At 30.4% G+C, this 26366-nt stretch overlaps 2 protein-coding genes across 3 annotated transcripts; both read left to right on the top strand.

Annotated features, from left to right (window-relative positions):
- The first annotated feature begins 673 nt into the window (after positions 1-673).
- Positions 674-15591, top strand: LOC125875793 (uncharacterized). Of its 2 annotated transcripts, XM_049556828.1 has the most exons (6): positions 674-680; positions 11538-11626; positions 13749-13833; positions 14205-14318; positions 15019-15120; positions 15345-15591. In XM_049556828.1, the coding sequence occupies exons 2-6, from the start codon at positions 11541-11543 to the stop codon at positions 15387-15389; spliced, it is 432 nt and encodes a 143-aa protein (XP_049412785.1). In that variant the 5' UTR covers positions 674-680; positions 11538-11540; the 3' UTR covers positions 15390-15591. The 2 variants fall into 2 exon arrangements, with proteins under 2 accessions (XP_049412785.1, XP_049412784.1); XM_049556827.1 differs by lacking the exon at positions 674-680 and having other exon boundaries at positions 11496-11626.
- On the top strand, positions 8798-10258 carry LOC125877646 (aspartyl protease AED1-like). The gene has a single exon (XM_049558875.1). It carries the CDS (start codon positions 8798-8800, stop codon positions 10256-10258), a length of 1461 nt encoding a protein of 486 aa, XP_049414832.1.
- Positions 15592-26366: the final 10775 nt, after the last annotated feature.

The following is a 26366-nucleotide window of genomic DNA, read 5'->3' as shown; positions in this document are numbered from 1 at the left end:
AAAGCATCAAGGTCAAAATTAGTATCTTTTACAATTAAATTTTTACTACTTCAACTACAACAACACACAAAATTGAAGAAATCTAGATCCGAATCAAATCCAAAAGTTGATTACTATATAAGTATATCAACATCAAATTCTTTAACATGAACAACCCAAATAAAATTTCTCCTTTTAGATTATTGTAAGCCAAATCAATATGCTCAAGACTTCGATAGTTGGTAAACTTTTAAGGATTTCACCAATTAAATTCATATTTCATTCTTTATTTTTAATCTTTTTAAACTCCAACAATATTCTCATCAGAAGAAATCCATTAAATACCGAACCTAGATATTCAAGATTGGCTATGTGATTGTGTTTTACTGAAAAAATAAAGTTCATATGCATATATAAGATTTATAGCTCCGTCAAATTTTCGGTTGGCGACGGATATCTCTGATAAAATTGTTCTCCAAAATCAAGATATTGAAGTTTTTGAAGCCAATGAATATCCAATGGTATGAGACCCACAAATTAATTTTGAAAAAGGTCCAAATATTGCATGTTGAAAATGGTTGTATAAGAAAATTGGGAACTTAGATTAAGAAACTAAATTTTTTGAGGTTACAGATGGAACTTGGAGTTCCACTTCAATGGCAGAAAATTTTTAGTCAAAGAAAAGGATAGAAAAGGAAAAAGAAAAGAAGAAACCGGCTGAAAAAGAAAAGAAAAAACATAGAAGGGAAATAGAATAAAGAAAAAGAATAATTATATTTTTATATAAAAAAAAGTACCATATATGTTATGTGGCACCGCGCGTGCAACACACTGCTTACCATAAATCTGGGTGTGACCTTTTAAGGGGCAATATATTCCACTTTTAAAATGTTTAAGGGGGTAATAGGACCCCCGTAAAATATAAGTGTGTAGTTGAGAATTGACTAATAGATTGGGGGTTCATTTGACCATTTTCTCTTTATTTATTTATCAAACATGATAAATACACTTTATTTTGGTTCACTATTATTTTTTAAAAAAAGCAAATTTATACCACTAGATAGGGAGGCTAAATAGGAATAAGTACAAGTAAGGAAGGTTAGACCTTACCTTACCAAGCCTAATGAGAAACCTATCATCTACTAGTTAACCACCATGAAGAAAATACAAGCTAGAGAGAACTAGATATTCTATGAATCATCACAAAGCTTTTAATACACTCTATGATGATATTACAAATGAGGATTCTTAAGTAATAAAAAATCATAAAAGCCAAGGAGAAAGTTGAGTTATCAACCTCAAACTTCCTTTTACAAATGTATGAACTAAAAAAGATAGATTGGCCTTCTAAAGGAACTTGAAGTATGTTTTCTTGTCTTCTTCTTCAAATATGTCCAATAACACTTGATAGTTCATCACTTCTTGGCTTTATTGGATCTTATTGAAGTTGTTGACACTATCATATAATTATGTTTCACCAGTTGCATCGGTGGGTGCCCTGGAACAAACTCCTCAGTCACTTTACCATCCCAACTATCTATGCTTTCTTCCATGCTTCGTTTCGTTATTGCCTAGGAGAAATATCAGCATTTGTAACTGCATTTGCAAAACAATAATCCAGCATTTCCTCTTCCTCTTCCTCACCTTCCTCAGAGATGTCCTCACCATCTAGGTTAGCAAATTTATTTGGGGACAAAGTACTACTACCGGCCACCAACTTGTAGTTGTTTGTTAGTGTGTAAGAGAATCCAACTTTTCAATATTAGAACTCACCAAATGATTACTTAAGATTGTAGCAAGATTTGTTGATGATGACAAACCTTGTCGGGGAGTTACTAACTTGGCACTACTGGTTTGTGGTTACAAAATTATTGGAATTTTTTTCATGCGGACACTAGAGTGCGAATCAAACCCAAGTTTGCGCACAAAGGGGTCCTTTGGTCGATGGTTTAGATGTGAGTTATGTAGGTATTAAAGTTGCATTGACAAATAAGGTTCAAACCCCCAAGTCAGCTGGAAAAGTTGTCAACATGTTGGCAACATTAAAGTTCTTGAGTCGACCTAACGAACCAATTTCGGCTGGGATTGGACCTTCTAGTTTATTGTCGTCTAATTTAAGGTAATTTATGGTCTTAAATATGCCATAAACCTATATGATTAGAAAGTAAAATGAAAAGCTTAAGTAAGTGTTTGATCATAGATTCTAAATATTTTTCACTTTTGAAAAAAAGACGGTTGAAAGCAATCAAGCAAAATGTTTACCTTTGGGTCGTTGCTTATTTCTTCTCCTTGAGGCCCAATTGTGGTGTAATATGCTAACTAATTGATTTTCCCAAAACTAACCCAGGCCTGATATACATTCAGTGTATATACTGGTGGGTATGCAAAAAAGAAAGATATGGGCCAAAGGCCAAATAATTAGCAGAAAACAGCAGGTGCGCAGGAGTGGGCCAAAAAAAAGCTAAGTGCAGCAGCAGTGAATTTTTATGGGCTCAATTAATTTGGGCAGAAATTGGGCCCTTCTTCTTTTTTATTCGATTGTGATTACTTGTCGTTTATTTGTGTTCATTCTGACTTTTGTATTAACTTAATTAAATTCCCCGATCCATTTTATGTTATATTTATTGATTTTTTACACTTCCGTGGTGTTACAATTTCTTTCAAATACTATAATGCCCCCAAAAAACTCTAAATCCAAAGTTAATTGGGCAAGAAAAGGCTACAAGGTTGACTAGTAGATAGATATACACAGAGGCGGAGCTAGGTGGGGTTCATGGATTTGGACGAATCTAGTAGCTTTTTCGTAGACTATGTATTTGTACTATAAAATTAATTAAATATACATGTATATTAATTTATGAACTCCTAACAAAATTGATTGACGATTTTAAAGTAAATAAAGAACCCCCAAACTCTTTATCCTTGTTTCGCCTACATTAACAACTCTTATAAATAATGGATCGTAAAACAAAGGGAAAAATCATACTAATTAGAATGGTTAGCTACTTAAATCTGTGGTTAGTAGTAACAGTAGTACTAGTTCAGCTTTAATTTTCTTCGCTAGTTCAACATTTCTACAATGGTCGTCTAATACGGTGTGTGAGAGAGAAGCCATGTGGATTCTCCGCTATCCAGTTGAGCAATTTGGGTGGGGGGTTTTAATTTTTGGTAGAAAAATTTAATAAATTTTGGGTCGGTGCATAGGATTAGGATACGTGTATCATCGTTAGTATAAAAGGTATATACGCTCTAAAATTTGAACGGTAAAGTTATTGATGTACTGAAAGTATAACGAACGGTATACACATATCATTTACGATATTTATCCTTTTTTCCCTTTTTAAATTAATTGAAAAAGTTTTGACTAACATTTTTAAAGTTTATTTGAGAAAAAAAAATACTTTAACTTAAAACAGTTTTAAAGTGAATAAAATGATTAAATAAAGAGGCATTAAAAACATATTTTTTAAAGAACAAAAGAATTAAAATATAAAATTTGACCAATATATTTGATTAATAAAATAGATGAATACAGAAAAATTAAAATGAAACACATTAAAAGTAAGCCGACACAAAGAAATTAACTCATCGTTTGGAGAATTCAATTAAGTTAATTAATAATTTAAGGTTAGTTAAACAAGAAATAATCAAATACAATAAAAGAGAAAAGGAGATTATAAACTTAGGCCTTTTCCCAAATTTCAAATTGCTGGGCTGGCAGGCCCAACTTCCTTCAACCTGTCCTAAACTAAATTCATGGGTTTCAACCCACATTTTTTTTTAAAATCTGATTGGGCCTGCTGGAATCAAAACAATCAAGTAGATTTGGGCCCTGGCCCAGTTTTGTGTCAAAGCAAGCTGTGTATACATAGTTGTATACTGATGTACACGAGCTTTATATAGAATGTATACAGCCTTCTTCTGAGCTTCCACGACCAGTATTTTCAGTTTTCGACCCCATATTTATCCCTAGACCTGTGACTGCTACTTTTTGACCATGTATATCAGTGTATATCGGTGTATACATGAGCTGTATATCTGCGTATATCGCTGTATGTCGGTGTATACAGGAGCTGTATACCAGTGTATATCTGCCATTTTTCTGCATTATTTCTTGTGTGACATTATTAACTTGTAGTTCTTTTATATGGGGCCATTGTCCTCAAGCAAATTTTGAATGGAAGATTGCCAAATTTCCCTGGTGATGCTAAAACATTTATTTATTGGAAATTCATCATGTGAAATGTGCAGAAAAAAAGAAAAGAAGTATTTATTCAAAATGCATATAGGAAACTAGGTTTATTACAATATTTAACTATGGTCTTCATCTTCCCGTGCCGCCATTTGGTGTGACTGTGCGCCACAACCGATTTTCCTCAAGGAATTCAGCTGTCATTATTTCTTCGGTGCTAATAAAACAAAAAATAGAATATAATTAGTTTCAATACATTGAAAAAAGAAAAAAACTAATTAAAAATTACCTGTTTGTTGACCGTAAACGTTTACGGAAAACAGGAATATATAAGTATGAAAGTTGATTGACCCCACACAACTCTCATTAGCACTCATCTTTGTTTGTCCCATACAGAATAACAAAACAATCAAAAAAAGAGAAGCCATAATTGTTTCTTGTTGGATTGAATTCTAGCTAGTATATATATATATTGAAAACAAGAAAGTATTAGTATATTGATTGATTCTTAAATTTATTCTTCTTTTCTCACTTAGCTTGCCTCCAAATGTTAAACATCGTAATTACCTACGTTTACTAGTAATACACATGCTTTTAGATCTAGTTAGTTACTACTATAATCCTAATTAGCTATTGGTTTTTTTATGTTGTTGTTGCGCAAAATATATGGGAGTCAATTTTGATGAAAATTGTTGGTACGACAAAAATAAAACAATTTCTAAATTTGAAACAGTTAAAAAGAATATCTAAACATGCAAGGAAGCATATAAAATTTGAAATCTCCTTAACTGCCATCAATAATTGAAGACATAAAAATCTTCAACGCTATTCAAGAATAAAACTTTAATATACATATATAATTTAACTTAGGTACATGGTATGACATTAAGTTATGAACGGACCAGGATCAATATGGGCAAAACCGCCCAACACCAAAGAGATCAGTATGTTTGAGATTCGGGTTGATAAATATAACTTGGTAGAGCAAATTGGACTTATGCAAATTATTGAGAAAAATGTCTACTCCTCTTATATATCTAGTTAGTTATTACTATAATCGAGTAAATCCTAATTAGCTACATTTAGGCATAAAAGTATTGGCAAAAATTAGTCAAAGAGTACAAAGAGCATGGTTTTCTTACAAAATCTTTATCGGAAAAGGGTCAAAAATACCCTTAGACTATTTGAAAAGGTTTAAAAATACCCTCCATCTATCTATTGGGCTAAAAATACCCCTCCATCCACCTTTTTGGCCTATTTTTACCCTTAAAACTTAACAGATTTTTTAAAATTATTATTAGTAGTACTACTTATTACGTGGCGTCTTCCTATTGGATAAAATAAAATCCCCAACTCACCAATTTTTTCCAGCCTGCCCGACCCATACTACATTCCTATGACCCAAATCCAACTAAACACAAGTGACCCAAATTTAATACCCACCCTCTTCGTCTTACTTTTTAGAGCAATTCTTTAAAGGAATCCATGAAGTAGAGGCAGACAACTAACCCCAAACTTTCCTCGTAGCCGTCGCCATTAATTTTTTCTTTTTCAAATAAAGCACGTATTTTTCGAAGAACAATTGAATTTTAATATGATCATAAGGAAATCAGAGAATTAAAAGTTTAAATAGATTATGAATTATTGAAGTATTCAACTAGATCGGATCAAACAGAACAAACCAAATATGAATGAGACTGTATTGGGAGTAATATATTATTAAGAGGGGCAATAATTATTCATATAAAGGTCAACAAGATGAAAAAAAAAATAAGGGAGAAATAATTTTTTAAAATTCTTCAATGAATTCGTCATGGGAATGATGAGGTTGCCTCTGGCATCTGCTTCATGGATTGTTAAAAAAAATTGCTGCTCCAAAAAAAAAAAGAAATGCTGCTCCACGAAGAAGACGAACAGGGTGAGAATATTAAATTTGGGATTCCTTGTGTAATTGTGTTTAATGGAATTTGGGTCACGGAGTTGCGGGTTTTGATCAGGGCGGGTTGGAAAAAATTGGTTAATGGGGAATTTTATTTTATCCAATAGGAGGACGCCACGTAATAAGTAGTACTAATAATAATAATCTTTAAAAATCTGTTAAGTTTTAAGGGTAAAAATAGGCCAAAAAGGTGGATTGAGGGGTAGTTTTAGACCAATAGATGAATGAAGGGTATATTTAAACCTTTTCGAATAGTTTGAGGGTATTTTTGACCCTTATAGAAAAAACTTGTGTGTGCATAATACGTGCATGATACGTGCACCCTCCGTGCGCCGCACGTGCATTTTTCGTACAAATAAGACGAACAAATTGAAATTAGTACATGAAGTGAACATCTCACATCTCATTTTGTTGAAGAAATTCTCCTAATGTTGTTTTCGTTCTAAGAGAGGGAAAAATGTATTAGCTTAAGTTATCTACAATACTGGTAAAAAGTTTAATTTAAATTACCTGTTTTTTTACTGTAAACGTTTACGAAAAATAAGAGAATATAAGAAAGAAAGCTTATTTCAATAGAGCTTTCAATTGTTCCATTTAATAAAATCTCCGAATCTTCGATGGAGGTTAAGAGATTAATCTCAATAGGAGATACGAAGATGTTACTAAATGAGACAATTGATAGCTCTGTTGACCCCTTTTTGGGGGGGCAATGAGCTTTCTTCCTTGTATTACAGTCACACTAAATGATTGCAACACGTGCACTCTCTGTGTGCCGTGCGTGCTGTGTGTTGCGCGTGCATTATGTGTGTTGCGCGTGCATTATGTGCGTTGCATGTGTATTATGTATATGTATATTACTGTCTAATATTTTAAATTAAATATTAATCCAAAGAGATTTGATTATATTGATTTATTTTGTTATATGCTTGACTTTGGCTAAGCATTTATTTCGCATCAAGTGGACCCTTGTTTAGTCAAATCAAATAATAGTATATGTTATGCATGCAATGATAAAAAATAGTAACTAGATTTAAAAAAAAATCTTTATTATGTAGGTGCTATATTAATGTAGCTGATTAGGATTTGTAATTATCAATATTTAGAGGTACTTTCATTTTTATTCCAAACAAAATTAACTTTGAGTATATATATTTATACTAGGTGAATCACTGACTATCGCAATCGTGGAATGTCATAGACGTTGCTATCGCGGTAAGTCAGATTCTAATCATGAATTAAAACACAAAAATTTAAAATGAAGGGTTGGATGGTCACATTTACACACTATTATTTACATATTAAATCTTGCTATGAATTTAAGTTATAAATATTGATATAATATAATTTTTTCATAATATCAGTATAATTTAACATCTTATTGCATGTTACTTTAATATTTATTCGATATGACTAACCAAGATTTTGATTAATTAGAATATTTACCTGTAATTATCTTTTAAATGACCTAATTTAATTAAACATTCATTTCACACCATTAGTGCACAATTATTATTTTTATTTTTATTTTGCATAAAACTGTGTGAAAAAAAACCTGAAACAAGGGAAGAGAATAATGCAAATTAATTAGTTTCTGAATTAAGTAATATATGTTCTTAATTATGAAAGATATATTTGGCTTTTCGTATATTCAATTTAATATGCAAATCTCACATTGGCACATTTAATGGATTTTGATTTTTTTTTCTTTTATGTATTTTTGATAATATATTCTTACACCTTCCATTAATCCCTTGATGTTTTATCTTTTAATCATGATAGAAAATATCCTTGAATATTTCCTTTCTATTTGAGCACCAATAATATATTTTTCAACGTCTCATATTTTCATAAATTTGTAGTTCAAATCTAACACCTTCCTTCCAAAGTTATAACAAATGTATTCAAATTTAAATATTTCTTCCTTTTCATAAAATATTTTCTTTTCAAAGAAACAAATATTTTTTTCAATTATTATTCTGAACTTCTTTTTTAACTTGTACAAATATGATTGATCTTCTACTGTATTGTACCTCTACATACAAAAAATTGAAATGATTGGAAAAATAGTATTAACTTTGTAATAAAATCGGCTAAAACTTCAGTACGGTATTATCGAATACCATATCAAACCGAAATTTAATTTACCGAATACCCAGTTACCAAACTGAAATTTAAAATTTTGATATTTGGTATCTACTTTTTACTACCAATTACCGAATTACCAAACTTGAAATTTGATAATCCCAAATCAAATACCAAACGCCCACCCCTACATAAACTTCCATTTTGGACCTTTCTTTTCTTAAGTAATAGAAAGATATTAATTATTTATCGTTTAATTTGTAGAATATTTTCCTTCCATAGGATCGTCATAAATATTATTTTCATGATTCTTGTATTTTGATTTAGACATGTCTTTTTCTTCCATGTATTCTCCCACAATTCCATCTCATAATATATATATCTTCTTTTTTATATTTGTTTGGATCTTCACAAGATCTTTCTTCATTAAATAAATTTGTACACCAAAAAATTAAAATTACCACAAGTAGATAATCTTTAATTAAAAATTATGTTTGTAGCAAAATTAATACGAGGGTCTCCCAAATCATTATGTCGTATATAAATGATAGAATAATCTCCACAAATTTCAAACCAAATGATCAATACTAAAACTAAATTCCAATATGGCACACCTCTTCCTTATTACTCTTATTCTTATGTCAATGCTTCATTTGAATTCATTAGCCTCTTTGATCAATGAAAAATCATACTTCAAGGTTAATTCTACTGCCCTTAAACAAGCTAGAAAAGCTTTCATGGCTTTTGATACATCTAACCTTCAAGATCCTCCAATGCCCCCTAAATCTTTTAGTGTTTACCATCTCGACCTTTTTGAAAAGTCAAAATTCAAAGACTATGACTCTGTACTCAATAACCGTCTTTCTCAAGATGATGCTAGAGCAACATACCTATCGTCGATGCTAAGATCCCATCATAGTACTAAAAATAAAAATTCAAGTGATCACCACCAAATCCTAAAGGTAGCACCTAGTATGTACATGAAAGGTCATTATGTTGCAACATTTTTACTTGGAAGTGAAAAAATACACAATTTGTTGCTAATAGATACTGGTAATTACTTGACTTGGTGGCAATGTGCACCATGTATTGAAGATAAGTGTTATAAGCCACAAATTTATACAATATACAACTATACCACATCAAACACATATAGAAAATTGGATTGTGTTGCAAATAGTGCAACTTGCATAACTTCAAACTCTGATTTTCATTGTTCTTTAGAAACGAAATCATGTTTCTATGTACATGTTTATGATAATGGAGAAACAACAAAAGGATTTATTGCATCGGATATTATAACATTTCCATCAGACAATACAGAAGCCAGGATTAATTTTGGATGTAGTGTTGATCAAAAAAGTGGTACTGATTTTAGTGGTACATTTTCTGGGATTGTTGGTCTTAGTAAAAGAGTAAGTAGTAAATCAACAGGAGGATATTCTTTGCCATCACAATTAGGTTCTTCATTATTTGCTTTATGTCTACCAAGTTTAACATCAACACAACCATCTATCCTAACGTTTAATAAAGCTCCGTGGATATATGGAACAGAGGCAAAGTTTGTGAAAAATCGATTGAACCCTCATTTTTACTATGTTAATCTTTACAAAATTTTCATCAACGATAAGGAAGTCCCTGTGGATCCTTCGTGGTGGAATGGTCAAAAAGTTGATCATGGTGCCATGGTTGATACAGGGTCATTGATAACGCGATTTCCTCATGACTTATACATTGTTTTTAGATACATATTTAGAGAACAAGTGAAATACCCAATGCTTCAATATCCTATTGGTATGTTTGATACTTGCTACAAAGATATTGAAGAGGATGAAGATATGTATTTCCCAATTATAAGGTTTTATTTTGGGAATGTTTCGCATAAACAAGAGTTGATGCTAGTACAAGAAAGAGTTGTAGCTAATTTACAAGGTTTTTATTGTTTAGCTATTTTACCATGGGATGATAAAACAACACTTATAGGGTCTCATCAACTTCAAGGCACAGGATTAACTTTTGATATGAAAAATAATGCTTTGACTTTTAGTGTTGATGCTTGTGATTAATGAGGTATGTATAAAAATTCATCAATAAATTATAAGCTTTTTTATTTTAGCTATGCAATAGTACTTGTGTTTTTTTTGATATATATATATTCAATTTGTTAGAACAGAATGATTGTGTGGATTCTTATGGATATTGTAGTTTTGTGTTGAGTCATACTTTATGAAATGGATAGAGAAATAGTAGAAAATTCAGCTTCCTATATATAATATCATATAATATACACAATAATAGCAATAGCAACAGCAACAACAACAACAATAGCAGCATCAACAGCAGCAGCAGCAACAACAACAACAACAACAAGAACGGATTAGATTGACACGTGCATTTTGTGACGCACGCAAAGCGATATATAAATGCATATACACAGTGCAATCACAAATGTAATGTATACACAATATATGTAAATGTATATAACCAGCTACCAATATTTGCGACAATAATATATTGGGCTCGTGCGCGCACAGGGGACTGTCGTCTAGTGTGTAAAAGAGAAATGAGGTATTGGGATCGGATTAAAGGGTGTTTGGGCCGGATTTGGAGGAAAATTGGATTGGGTTTGCAGTTGATTAGGGCTAAGAAAAAGATTTATCACTTGGACAAAATCGTTTCGTGATTCTTTCAATCCATTTATGTTTAGGCGAGTTAATAACACACTAATTTTCCTTTAATTAACTGAGCTTATTTTGATCCACCAACTAATAGTTTCATACCAAACTTCAAATACATTTATATACACGTTTTGCTACCAAAATACAAATACATAAGGAAAGAGGTGTGTAAAATAGGAGAGAGGCGAACAATAGTGTTAGTGTTTCTTGGATATATGAATAGTGTATCTGGAATAAATTACACCAAATTTTAACTCAATATATTTGAAATACATGTATCTAGAGACCGAAATCTGACACGAATAGTAATTTTGAGAACTCATGAGAAGATGCATGAAATTTGTGTTGTTTGGCCTTTTAAACTTGAGTTTATATGTTTACCAAACGAGTAGATACCATACCATACCCACCCCAATATGTGTTTACCAAACGAGTAGACAAGTTATAAATCAATTTGACCAGGTTATAAGTTTAGTCAAACATCCTCGTAAATCATAATATCTTGGCACAATTAAAAGTTAAAGGAGCTTATATGTAATTACTATAATCTTTTGGGGGCTCAGGTGAAATTATCTTGTACAAATGCTGACCAAATATACTAAAAAGAGAAAGAGGAAAACTAAAACATAGTGATAAAGAACTCACCACAGAAAGAGAGGAGAAAAGAAAAATGGTGCTTAGTGCTTCTGTAGCCATCATCAATGGAGGTATCAACATTAGGGCAAAATCGGAATTTCATCATTCACCTGTTAGAAAGTGAGTTTGCCCTTGTTTTTGATTTGTTACAAGTTTTATTTGCCTGTATTTTGGTGGGTGTTTTGTGTTTATGCTTACTATTAGAGAAATTTTAGCCTTTAGAAATTTCAAGAAAAGTTTTTGGTGTGTTAAGTTATAAAAAGATTGAATCTTGGTTGGAAATTTGTGTTTTCACTGTTATCTTTGTGTCTGTTATAGCAGTTTTGAGTTTTTAAAAATTGTTCAAGAAGAGTGTTTGGAGGTTGAAAAAGAGAGATTTGGCAAGAAGATTTCATTTTTAGAAATTGTTTTAGTGTGTAAAATTCTGAAAAGATTTAGTCTTGGTTAGCTATTCAAAATGAATCTTGTTTTTAATGTATGAGAATTGAGAAGTAGTGTTAGTCGGAATGTTTGTGGATGGTTTGTGTTTTTGCTTATATTTTCTTTGTCGACGTGTTTTTGCTGTCATCTTTTTGGCTATTAGAGCATTTTCAGCCTTTAAATTGTTCAAGGAAAGTTTCGCTTTAGGCCCTCAATCTTGTTGAGTCGGCTCTGCTCTGTGTATATAGCTCATCAAATGAAAGTAGACATTAACTCAAACTAATTACATTTATCAACCTAACACTGGATGGACATCATATTACCGGTATTTCCGATCATCAAATTCAATATATGAGACTGATAGACTAAAAGGTCAAAGATTGAAGAATTGTTTTAGTTTTGCTTGGAGTTCTTGGCGTTGCATGTAAAGGCAACTTCCTTAGCTATCTGCTCTATCTACTTGCTTCTCTCTTTGAAGACCTTTGATTTCTTTCAATACAAATTGTGTGAATCACCTGTGTCTGTGTGTATACCATTTTGAGCACTTTGAGCTGATTGAGTCTTTCCCTTGGTATGCTGGATATGCCATCTCAGATGTTGCTTCCATCCAACATTCTGCCAGATGCTCCTCTTTAGCCACTGTATGATTCTATCCCATACTATCCTAGTGATTATGCATATAGTTTCAACATTATATCCCCATTTAATGAGTCTGTCAACTGTGAGAACCCTATTTTGAAGTTGTAACCATAGAGTAAATTTCTCTACCCCACAAATGTAGGGGGCAAGACAGCGGACAGCCCTGATCCCACCCTCCCGAGTCCCCACTTCTGGGACTATACTCGGTATCTTAATGTTTAATCACAGAGTAATTTAGCTTTGGGCCTTGGCCTCATTCCCAAACATTAAACACTTCCATTCCGCTCTTGCATTGTTTCCAATCAACTGTAGGTATATGTGCCTGATTAAGCTCTATTGTCCTCTATCTGAGATTTGCACGTGCTGCATTGTTTCTCTTGCCCGAATGATCTTCCTCATTTGCCAGCTAGCTTGCTGTGGTATACTCGTACTTTCAATCTGCTGCCTCTTTATATAATATGTTTATATCCATTTTGTTTTGGTTATGTGTCAAATCCCAATGTCTTGGCAATAGTTTCTTTATTCCATCAAAGAAGTTAAACGAGTCCTAGGCCCTCAAATGATTTTGGCAGACAAACTTTATCCCAGGATACTAATGCCTTCTTGGTTATCACATTGGTTCCAGACCAAACATAGCTTCTACTCAGATATTGTATAAAGATTGCAAACAGGAAAGGTGACATGGGATCACGGCCTAAGACCTCTAGCTGCATTGAGAGGTTCTATTGGCTCTCCATTTATCACTATTGAGTAATTTACAGTATTCACACATTCCCTAACCCAAGTGATAAATTTAGTAGGAATTTGAGCGCTTCCGTTACTTGTTGTAGAGAAATGCATTCAACATGATCATTTACTTTCCTTAGATCTATCTTGATCATTCATCTTGGGGACACATGCTTTGTAGTGTAGGCTTTCACTAGCTCATGCGCTAATACGTGGCGTTGTCTACAATTCTTCCTAGTATTCAGCATCCACTCAAAATCTATGTTGCTCGGACTCTTCAAATATGTTGCCGGGTGCGTGTTGGATCCACCAAAGGAAGTGCATTTTTGAAGGGTCCAACACGGGTGCGGCAACATTTATTGAGAATCCGAGCAATGTAGCTCAGAATTGTTCCGATAGAAAGGCGAATATCACATGACTATTTTCTCCTTTTAATAAAGCAGTTTTTATGTGTCAGGTTTGAATATGGACGTATGCTGAACACTGATTTGGCTTCATGGAAAACCAGGAGTCAAGCAATCCGCGTCCTGGCAAATCCCAATGTATGCATTATGAAGGCTTCCATGTATGTAATACTAGTAAAAATTGGTTAGATTATGCTCTTCAAAAAATAAAACAAAGATAGATTTTGTTATATGGCCGGTGGTAAAATTATGTGAACGGTGATTTAGTAAAACTTGTTTCTACTTTCTACTTACTTGTTTATGTGGCTATTATATCTTCGTCTTTAAATGTGTGCGCAAGCCAGCCTAAACACCACGGTCATAAAAAAGAAGTTAGAAATACTCTATGCATATGTACAAAAAGACTACCCCGTTAATGTCGTTTGTTTGGTATTAGAGACATCTTCATAGTGATTCGAGGTCGTTATCTGTCAACTTGAGCTTCTAAATGAAAACTTCTTTGTCCACAGGCATCTCCAGGGAGAGAGAGAAAAAGGAAGGAAGTGATCATGGTGGATCCTTTAGAAGCCAAGCGATTAGCTGCAAAGCAAATGGAGGAAATCAAAGCTAAAGAGAGATATCAAGTGAGTAAACCTCAATTATATTTTCAAGCGTGCTGAATCTCTGTAACTTGGCACTTCTCGACTCCTAGGTGCCTCTTAGCAGATTTAGTAGTTTCGGCTATTGAATTCATATTATTAGCTCAAGGTAATTATTCCCACTCTCGTCTATGGTATGTTAGTATATCGGCATTGAACATGATGCTTACCTCTAAGCAAATTGAGTATAGTGATGTTGAGTTTACATTATTTGCTAAAAGGTAATTAGTCTTCCGGTTCTCATCTCCGGAGTGGTAGTAAAATCGGCCCTGAATGTCAAGTTATTAGTTTATTTCCACTTTATGTGAGATAAATCTTCCAGTGACGTTAAACATTTAAGTCGGTCATTCCCTATAAGCTAGGTTGCTTGAACTCTCCAAAAAATGTTGTCGCACTTGTATCAAATCCTCCATAAACATACTACTTTTGGGGGATCTGACACGCAACCGTCGATATTTTTTAAGAGTCCGAGCAACATAGCCTACTGATACATACTTCTACCAAGCGTAACGTAATCTCCACATCCTACCTTGTGAATTTCTGCTTACTTAAGTCTTGAATGATGTGACCTGGATAAAATATCATGTCCTTTCCACCTTTGAAGATTCTTGTACTTGTACAAATGCTATTGAAACTTGTTACCGTTACATCGATTTTACATTCTCTGCTCTGAATTTTCTTACAGAGACGGCGACAAATAGAAGCAATTAACGGTGCATGGGCTATGATCGGTCTCACGGTCGGATTAATCATCGAAGGACACACAGGACTCAGCATTCCATCGCAGGTAAGAATACTACAAAAAGGTGCATTTGTCCTCATTCACAGTTACCTATGTTGCTCAGTCTCTTCAAAAATGTCGACAAGTGTGTGTCAAATCCTCATGCATTTTGGAGGATCCGACACGGTGAAGCAACTTTTTTGGAGAGTCGAGCAACATAGACAATTATACATAAATGAAGTTTTAACTCAACACTCGACCCCCCTTCTCAAAAAAAACACATTTTTCAGTTGGAGGGCTACGTATCTGCAGTCGTTGGGATCTTTACGAAATAGATACAGGCCAAGATGAGGAACCAAAGAGACTATGATCAAAGCATTCTTTAACTCGAAAAACATGAGATCGCGCAAACTGTTTATTCTTGCGCAGGATTTTGGTTTTCAATCCTCTGCTTTCTTGAATTGTTATGGTTACCATAGTACATATCTTTCCATTCAGGCTAAATGTCAATAAAATGTATGATCATACTGTTGTGTACTCCCTCCGTCTCATTTTATATGTCATTCCTTTCTATAAATAGCTGGACCACAATACTTGTCATTTTATAAAATTTATGCATAAATTACCATATTTTGTCTATTATACCCTTGATAGAGTAGTTAATTAATCTTGAAAATGTATTCATCATTTAATATAAAGGTGACTTAAGAAAGCATTAAATAAGGGTAGAAAGGTAAAATTACATCACTTCTTAATGCAAGTGCAAAGTAAAAAGGTGACATGTAAAATGGGATGGAGGGAGTATTATTTTTGGAGTTTGAGTTCATTTAGTAAAAACCTCACTTCTTGTCACCATGAGCAAAAATTAGTTTCATAATGTATCTATTGGATTTGGATTATACTATATTGTTTTGATGAATATAATGTTTAGATAAATTGTTGTTTTTCGTCGTGCCATAATGTCACGCACCAAGAATTTGAAGAATAATTTTTTATTTATTTATTTTCCACCCGGTCATCGGTGTCTGGTGGTTGAAGCTTTGATTAAATTTGGATCGTGCAGTGCTAGGTCCATTTGCGGTGGTCTTTCCAACATGATTTTCTCTATACTTAGGGCTCAAACTCGAGACATTTGGTTTAGAGTGGAGTAGTACTACTACTCATCACAACCCATATTGGTGACGAATAAACTTATAATGTATTAAAATGAAAAAGTAGGGTACAAGGAAGAATTATTTCATAAAGAAAGATGGAATAAAAGGGTAAAGTAGTATTATTAAACAATAAGGGCAAGATATCAAGGAGATTACGTCAAATTGATCGTTATATAGAATTGTACTTCTTATTGTTACATATTAATGGTTTCGACAATATTGATATAATGAAATTTAAATAACAATAAAAAAAAATGTTGTATATAAAGTAACAATTTGATACAATACAGTAATGACAACTAAGCAAACTAGTTTTTAGGTAGTGCGTCCCTTGCGGCCACACGGTGTGAGTCTGGATTAATCAGGTCAGTAGATATCGGTTAAACTAAAAATAGTCTACATCACAATTAAGTTCTTGAGTTTAATGCTTTCGAGGAAAAGCCCATTGGGCTTAGTCCTTAAGAAGATCTCAACTACTTCTTCACTAGGCCTATCTTCTTGGGCCAAAACCAAAGCCCATAGTTGAACAAAAATATTATTTTTGGGGAGCATATAACATTAACAAGAAAAATATTTATATATCGACTTAATTATAAATAAGTTTATTAAAAAGCTATTCTCTATACATTTCCTCAAATCAATAAATACAAGATGTCTTTAATATACAAATCACTATATCATGATCAGGTGAGATGTATTTCACTTTAATTTGTAACGGCTAAGGTTAATTTTATTGATTTGACGTAAATACTCGCAAGTATAAAAAAATGTCTTAAATGTTTGAATAACTCACAATTAAATGTTTTTGGATAAGATTATTGACCCAAAGTATGAGTTTTTGGACTATTATTACAACTTAGATAAACATGTTCTTCAAAACTTTGAATTAAGAGAAAAACATGGTGGAAGTTAGAAGACTTTGAAAAGACTATTTAATTGGAATATGTTGTTAGTAGGCCAATTTTGACAAATTAAAACACAATATCCAACAAAAATAAATATTTTTTCCTAAGACTTCAAAGTCAACGTACGTTATGTATGAATGCAAAATATTATAGTTTATTAAACCAAAAGGTTCATTTATAGTTGCGTGACACTAATTTTAAATTTTTGATAATATATATACAATCAATTTATATTTTATTATCAACCTATAAAAGTTAAACTCGTTGCAAATAACAAATCATTGAATGATCAAACTTTTGTTTCATTAGCTAACTGAAGAATGATAGTTTCAATCAATTTGAATTTGTGTTGGGTATGATAATTTCATAAGTATTTTTTATCTAAAATAACTCATCTTCAGATATTAACTTCGAGACTTTTAATTAAAGGTGAAAGAATCATATTCATCTCATCATAACCCTCCGTGATAATAAATGAATGATTACATTAATTCAACCAATTATGTGATAGAAAAACTATTGTAATTTCCAAATTATTATTTATGATCTTTTGTTCATTGTTGATAAACCTTATCCCAAAACTTTCCTTCTTCAACATAATGGGACTTTTACTTGTCAAGTCAGTATATAGTTGTTTTTTAGCTTCTTCCACGTTTCTTCTTTTAATTTTTTTTTTAAAAAAATTCTATGTTACGTTGCATCATTATCTTTTTTTCCAATAGTTAGGCTACATGAGTCAAATATAATGGGTAAAGATTTGAAAAAAAAGGTCAACGTGGATAAGCATAACGTGTCTTTGATATTTTCCAACAAATAAAGATGAGACCCTTTTATTGTCTTTATCCTTACAAAAAAATTTAAACAATTGTGAATTGAAGTATTGAAATTTGATTTAGTAATTAACCAAATATTGTGTTGATCCGCTATAAATATTATTTTAATTATATTATCTTTTTAAAAGATATTGAATTTGTTTTTATAATATTCTTTTATATTTAATTTAAAAGTCGATTTAAAAAAAGAAAAAAAAATACAGTCAGATTTTTTTATAATAATATTATTTGTCGATTATTCTCTTGTTGGTGTAATGAAATATTATTATAAAATTATTATACCACTTCAAAGTAATCTTTACGACAATATGCGTATGAGATAATGACTTTCAATTCCTTTAACAACGTTGTAATAATTAGAATTTTCCTTTGAAATATGACTATATGGAAGTTGAAAGTTTGAATGTTAAAACTATATAATATAATAAAATATTATCCACTTATAACTTTTCTAATTTTTTTTTATTATTATTATTATATTATTATGTAGTAGATAGATAAGAGAAGACATTTGATGAGAAAGATCAATTTTATTCATAAAAATGGGAAACAAGCTTCCTAGGATTGAACAAGTAAAAGAGTTGTACAACTATTATAGCACCAATGAATTTATATATAATATTGTAGATAAGTGCAAAATATTATTATCTCAAGTTTAAATTTTATGTAAAAAATATATTATTTAATCATATCACTCATTAACAAATAACTTTTAATCGATAACTCGATTTGATAACATTAATTGGTAACGTAACATAAAAGGTAAATCGTGACTTATTATAACATATTAAATTGTATGAAATGTGTAAATATATTAATCCTTCTTAGTTCTTTTTTGGCGTTCCATATCCATTTTGGAGTCCCGATCAAAGAAAATTTTCCTATTTTATTATTTCATCTCAAAATAAGAAATTTCAACACTATTAATTCATCCTCTGACAAAACTAACTTATCCTTATACTAATAATTAATATTAATTGGTATAACTTATTCCAGGATAAATAATCAAATGAGAAAAAAAAATAGTGCCAAATTTTTACCTCACAACTATTTATGCTTGTCCAACATACCAAATGCCTCGCGCATCCCCCCTAATATATTATAAAAATTATATGTACTATGTATATTTTAATTTATTTTTTTCTTCTCTTACCAAATAATTGAATAAATGATGGGGTTTCTTACAGGTCACAGTTGTACAAGACATGAGTTATCTTAAAACTAAATTTGAAAGGATCATTCCAAAACTGCCACGTGGATCAATTACAAGACAACAGTCAACATCCTTGTAAAGTGTACTTTTTATAGGATAAAGAATTAAAATTTGTTTTTTTAGTAAATTAAAAATATTATTTTAATTATACGATTCTTTTCATAAAGATAACAACAATAATAATAATACAGTCAATGTAATTTTATAACTGATGTTTAGAGAGAAAAACGTGTATTTAAAATAATACTACATGTTATGTTTGTGGAATTATTTTCCTTAATTCAAATTGTAAGTACTTATAGAAGATTATTTAGTTCATGGAAATTGATCAAAATTAAAATCACCTATGCACACTTACTAATCAAGTACATATTTTTTTTGTCATAATTTGTTTATTTTCTTATATAAGGATACTTACTTAAGAAAACGTGATCTTTATATTATAATCATAAAGATAACTAAAAATAAAGAATATTCTTTTAATTATGGTTTATTCGTTCTACAAGAAAACAGTTCTATTGATTTAGCAATCAAATATGAAGGGAGTAGAATTCTTTATCTATAAAAAGAAACGATAGACAAATTCTGAAAAAGACTTTCATCGATATCACATAGAGAAAATTCATAACTTAAATTTTATAAGTAATATGAACCAAACGTGTCTACGTTTGTGATGGAAACATTTCATTCAAGTCTAAAGTCTATTCAATTAATAAGAATTTTAATTTCAATTTTGGAGTGTAAAAAGGGAAAAATGTATCAAGTTGGTGGTGGGGTGATTACAACTTGTTGAGATAGTTGTTACGTATTTAAATATATGTCATGCATTTATTTATTTAATGTAATGTAATATAAAACGAAAAATATTTCATTATTTGTAATGCATATTTAGTTGACACGTGTACATATCAACCTCCCATTAAACATGAAAATCTTTGTTGTCATTTCTAGAAATTTACAATTCTAAAATGAAAAGATATACTAAAGAAATATATATATATATATATATCCATCAATTTTAATTTCCATATTGATAAGAACTACTTGTTTGATTGCACAACTTAATAAAACAAAGACAATTAATGTTTATTTCCTCCAACTTTCCTACACACACAAAAAAGTAAAATAAAAATACAACAATTGTACTTTTTCATTTTCATTTCATATTAGATACAATTAATGATAAGTGTTTTCTATTTTGGGGGGATTTTTTATATTTAAACTTTCTATTTCTTTCTTCGTGTCATGATCTAATACATATAACAATAATAAAATATTCAAGATAATATTTACATATGTGAAGTTGATATGAAATGACATTTTCATAAGGGATAACTAACAAGAGGTGATACATAAATGGAAGCAAGTTTCCTATGAGTGAGTATTAATTACTCAACCACAATCCACAAAACAAAAATATCATTTTAAAATTAAATATATCAAAATTCTTAGTGTAATTGATAGCATGAAATTGACCTCAAAATTATCCACAACCTCTTCATTTTGTCAAACAACAGTACTATTCTCTCAAGATACTTCTCTCAAGCGTGGAAAATTAATAGACATATATATTGTCCTTTTTGTCATTATTATCAACATTATTTTCCAAATTGTCAAGAGTCTTAGAATATCAGTAAAGTTGTTTTTGTATAGTCTATATGTCAGGAAGCAGTAGCATTAGACGATCTCCAACCCCACTCTATTTTACTCTCCATTCTCTATATTTGGAGAGTAAAATAGAGAAAGGGCTCTCCAACCACCCTCTAAANTAGGATAGAATATTTACATCACACCCTTTGATGTGTCTTATTTGAAATCTCTTAACATGAAATGCTTTGTGTATCGAAATATATTTTTTATTAATTTCTTATCCTCTATCTGTATATATATATCCTAATCTTTGGAAGATAGTAGAAGTTATTCACAAGTCACAATTGCAATATATATAACCAATTTTGAGGGACCATTTGATAGCAAGCAAGCAAATTTTGGCTTCTCAAGTGACCAATTACATGACAACATGTCAATGTCCATGTAAAGTATGCTTTGATGGGATGGAGCATTTTCATTGAAAAATAACTATACTTCAAAACTAGATATTAAATTTTTTATGCTTTCTTAGACCACTTCATTTCTTTTCTTTAAAAAAATCCTTTGGAAAATTCCATTATTTTATTAGCAAAGGGACAAATTTGAGGTTTGTTGGACCAAAATGGACAACATATATCATATGAGCTTGTGTTCTGGCTTACATGACTTACATGTCTTTTTTCTCTTTTTTTTATCGACATACGTAGAATTTACTCAAAATATTATATACAATTCTTTTTTAGAAACTTATTAATCTAACTCATAAGAACTACGTTAATATTTAACTAAGGACTGGTGAATTTTTTATCCAATTTCCTTCAATCTTTGAGGGAGAAGAGACAATACTATTAACCTGATGATCGAAAGAACAAGGATTTGAGCTTTAAGGATAAAAAAAAATCTAATAAAGAATATTGTTTTGTTTAATCAACCTTACATAATGCGAATCTTAATTAATCGAGATCTTGAAATGAATATCAATCATCGAAATAACTAAAAGTTATTCTTATAATAACCGATATCTAAAAGTTCAAAAATCTTAGCACCTAATCAATTTCACCACTTTACTAAGTACCCATAATTAGCTACAAAAACTTGAAATGTGATTTGGTGGTTGAGATTAATTATAATAAAATATAATATTATCAAATTAAATACTAGTATATTTTGAAGATATATATCAAAAGAAGTTGACAGGAGATAAATATAAAATTTAAATATATTCTTCACGTGATTGAGAAAAATTCAGAAAAAGTTGGCGTATGGAGTTTCCTCCCCACCCCCCCACCCCCTACCCCATAAACAACTAATTCACTAAAAAAAAATAAATGAATATTTCAATAATTATTATATTTATAACATGACAATAGTGTCAACATCCCAAAAAAGTACTGTTCGATGGGATAGATAGAATGAAAATTTTCCAACGTTGAAACTAAATATTCTTTTCTCTTTTATAAAAAAATAAAATTGTAAGTATTCGTATTATAAAAACACACTTACAATTTAATTTACATATGTTATGATATTTTTATGGCTTTTAGAACATAATATTAAAACAAAATGAAAATTTTAGAATTAAAAGAATTTTTAGGGTGTTATTGTTTTCTAACACGTGAAGAATTTTGGTACATTCAACATATTTTTAGTTTAATATCATAAGATTCAAAAGTCTTATCTATTTTTTTAAACTCTGTATCAAGTTTTAAAAAAAAAGACAAACAAATCAAGACGGGAAAGTATTTTAATTCTTCTCTCTTTTTTTAAAATAAAGTTTATGCGATTTATTACAAGATATCACGAGGAATTGTTTTTTAAACAAGAGACAAAATTGGCTAGTGTGTTCCTCAAATTGTTACAAATTAATCCAACAAGAATTGATAAGAAGAATAAATCTAGACACATGCATGTTGTTTAATTGACAAAGTTGGAATTTGAAGATTTTCTGAGAGACATGTGACTTTGAAATCCAATTATTTGTATAATTTGTAGGGAAAGAGTGATCATGAGGTGTGTCGAGATTTTAGGGCATTCAATAAATGTTCATGTGTTCTATAGTATATGGTAATTTGTAAATCTATAATAATATACTCATGCAATTTTATAAATAGAATTTGAAAAGTATAACATGTATATATACACAATTACCTTTCTCAAAAGCTATTTAAATATATTAAATTTGAAATATTTATCTATATCTATCTATTTAGTAGATTTCTTATAAGTGCAAGCCAAAAATAACTTTGGTTTATTCAATAGTTTCACGTATATATGGTGATCTAGGATTTTAGGTCATACGGTATATGTACGTATTCAAAATTTAAATATTATAGATTCTAGTCGGAAATTTTGTCACAAATTATTTGACATACTTAATTCAAAAAAACAATTGTACTTATTTAGTATATTTCTTAGGATATGTAGAGGATGAGAGCAAAAAGCTATTGAATTTGAATAAATTCATAGTTATTCTTTAAATTCATCGACGCAGATTAAGAAATTTATCCAGCCATGCTTATCCCAAATACATATCTACTATTTGAACGTTATTGGATTGAGTCTGAAATTCTATCACAACATATTTGATTTATTGAATTTTAAAAAAATTATTTATATTTATTTAATATTTTTTTTGATACATGATATAAGGTCCACATAAAAAATTATTAACTTGGGATAAACCTATAGTTATTTATTAGATCTGCCCCTATGGCTAACCCCTAAATTAATGGCCAAATTGAGCTATATATGTAGACTTTTGAGTTCTTACATACACATGGTATTTAGATAAATTTGACTTGTTGTTTGTTTATAAGAAAGTGTTGATATGTCTTATCATGACGGTAAAATAAGGAAATGATAATATAGATAATCAGGTTATTTTTAGAGGTGAATTCAAGATTTAAATTATGTGAATTTAATTTTTTGAAATTTTTAATATTGAATTTATTATATTTTAAAGTCATAAATTCATGTTTATAATTTTGATAAATATTTATACATAAAATTTGTATTTCACGTGAAAAGTTATGGGTTCAATTGAACCAACACCAATAATGATACATTCGCCCATGGTTAGGCACTAGGAATATCGTGTAAGTTAGTCCTATTTAGTTCCAATTGTATTCTACTTATCCAAGCACTAAAATTGTTTTGTGGGTATTAGATGTGACCTTTTTAAAGTTAAATGTATGAAGTATTCTATATTTATGTAAGGTTTGAAGAAAAAATGCATCTTAAGAGATATGATATAAACAGACTACTTTAATGCAAGTATTGATGACAGGTTTTTACTATTCAAACTCTATGACCGATAAGTCAGAAAATTTTATTATTACCCCAAAACTATCTTAATATTAGATGTGGACCAATAAACTTGAAGTTATCAAAAGACAAACCTTCAAAGCAAGGAAGAGACAAATATTGGATAATATTCTTTGGTATGAAGCCATTACTAAAAAAGGCTTTAGATAAAGAGAATGAATGGTATTAGTTAATCTTGTTCTCTTTTTTTTTGGTCAAGGGTGATTTCATATATATATATTTCGGTTCTTTTTATCTATCACTTCAATTAGAAAAGTTGATTCATAAGTACTTTTCATTTTAAAAAATCCAAAAAACGTTCTTTCATTTCAATTTCAACCTTACTATTTCAAAAAGGCATTTGATCAAGTATAATACGCTTTATGACTAATGAATTTTTAACAAGCATACCAAAACTATAGTTAAACAACATATCAGAATATACCAAAGAAAATTAATACTTCCTTTTCTAGACTCATAGGTATCAAATATTCAAACATCCACATCTAGTTTTGGTCATACAAAGATTACCCATTGGTCTTGCTTAATATTTCATGTCAAAGTTTGACCAGTACCATAAAAAAAATAAAGAATTAATCTAAAAAGTTGTTCACTCATTGTTTAAGCTAAAAATAACTGACGAATATATAATATAGGTATAATTCATGTATAATATATATGTGTATGATCATATATAATCAAAGATAAACAATAAATTTGTGTGACTATTTATGTAAAGATTCCTAAAATATCGAATTTAAGCTCTTGACATGAGAAACATCTTGTTAAGGAACACTTTCTCCTTAAATGTATCTTGTTTGGTGTGAATTCAGATTAATTACTCAAATTGAATTATTTTTTTTAAAAAAGAGTACTTGATATTGGAAACCATACTATTGAAAAAGCATATTATAAATTTGGTCCAAGAAACAAATTAAGGTTATTAGAAAAAGGAAAAGGTTCCAATATTAATCCTCAAGAAGTATGAAACTTTAATTTTTGAGTGATTTTGTTTGACTATTAGCAAAGGTGTACTTATACCGCCAACTTGTTTGTTTGCTTTTTGCATATGAGAATCATTTTATAGGCATTGAAATTTGGGACATTGATTACATAAATTAAGCCGTTAATATTTCAAAAAACTATATACTAAAATTAAATCCCACCTCAAGATGTTGCTTTTAAAAAAAAAAAAAAAAAAGAAGAGAGCAGCATGATATACTATAAATTTTCACATGGGATGTTAAAAAATGTTGGGCCACTGAGTCTAGTATACCGCCTTATCTGATATTTTTATAAGAGACTATTTTCACAATTTGAATTTGTGTTTGGTTCCTCATCACATGATAGCAATAAGGCTCCCCTTCAAGATGTTGCTCTTTTGAGAGTTATATATATATATATATATTGTTATTCCACCTCATGTTGAATTTCCTCTTTGTAATTTCGTCTAATTTGAATTCGCAGAGGTAAGGCACACTAAGAGAAAATGCATCTTTCCATTAGGATTTGTTTTTATTACCCAAATTTAAAATCTCTAACTAAAGGTGAACTGCATCCGTCCTGTAAATATCGAACGTCGTATAAAAACTCCCTAAAAAACCTTATCACAATGTTTTCAATTAGGTCTTAAAAAGGAACTTCGGCTAGCATGAGCACCACGGAAAAAAGGCATAATAAATAAAAGGGCCCAATAAAAATTTAAAAAGTGCAATTATTCTATAGTATGAAAAGTAAAAAGGATAAGCTTTTAAAAGATATTACGTTACGCTAAGGAATAAGGATTCTTATAGTACTTTAATTATAATGTTTTTGACAACATTTTTTTGGTGAACAATTCTTTGTACATCGATATTACTCTACTATAGAAAATGAATAAAAGAAAGTTCAAGATTTTATGCATGAAACATATCACGTACGCCGTACGAATATAATTAATCAGATTAATAAATTTCGAAAAGAAAGAAAAAAAATACCACCATTGACTTATGGATTGCAAGTAGAACCTCAAACTCCTCCACCTTCAAAGTTATATGAAGTACGTTACAATTTCCACTATAAAATTCATGATAGTTATCTAAGGGTGGTTTATTGAAACCACTTCTACCTTATCTAAAGGTTTCACATTCATCTTGAGATTATATAGATTTAAAACTTCTCCATAGTGAACGTTTTAATTTCCTCCTTAAGTAGGAGCTTATCTAGTGCTTATACAAAATTCATCTAATTCATTATTAAAAATTTGCTAACTTCTGACGTTGACTTTTCATGGATATCTCATACGATTTTTTTGGTCAAAAACTCTTTATCAATA

The sequence above is a fragment of the Solanum stenotomum genome, chromosome 9 (genome assembly GCF_019186545.1).
Source record: "Solanum stenotomum isolate F172 chromosome 9, ASM1918654v1, whole genome shotgun sequence".
NCBI lineage: Eukaryota > Viridiplantae > Streptophyta > Magnoliopsida > Solanales > Solanaceae > Solanum > Solanum stenotomum.
The sequence above is the reverse complement of the archived record's forward strand: the minus strand, read 5'-3'. Positions and strand labels throughout refer to the sequence as shown.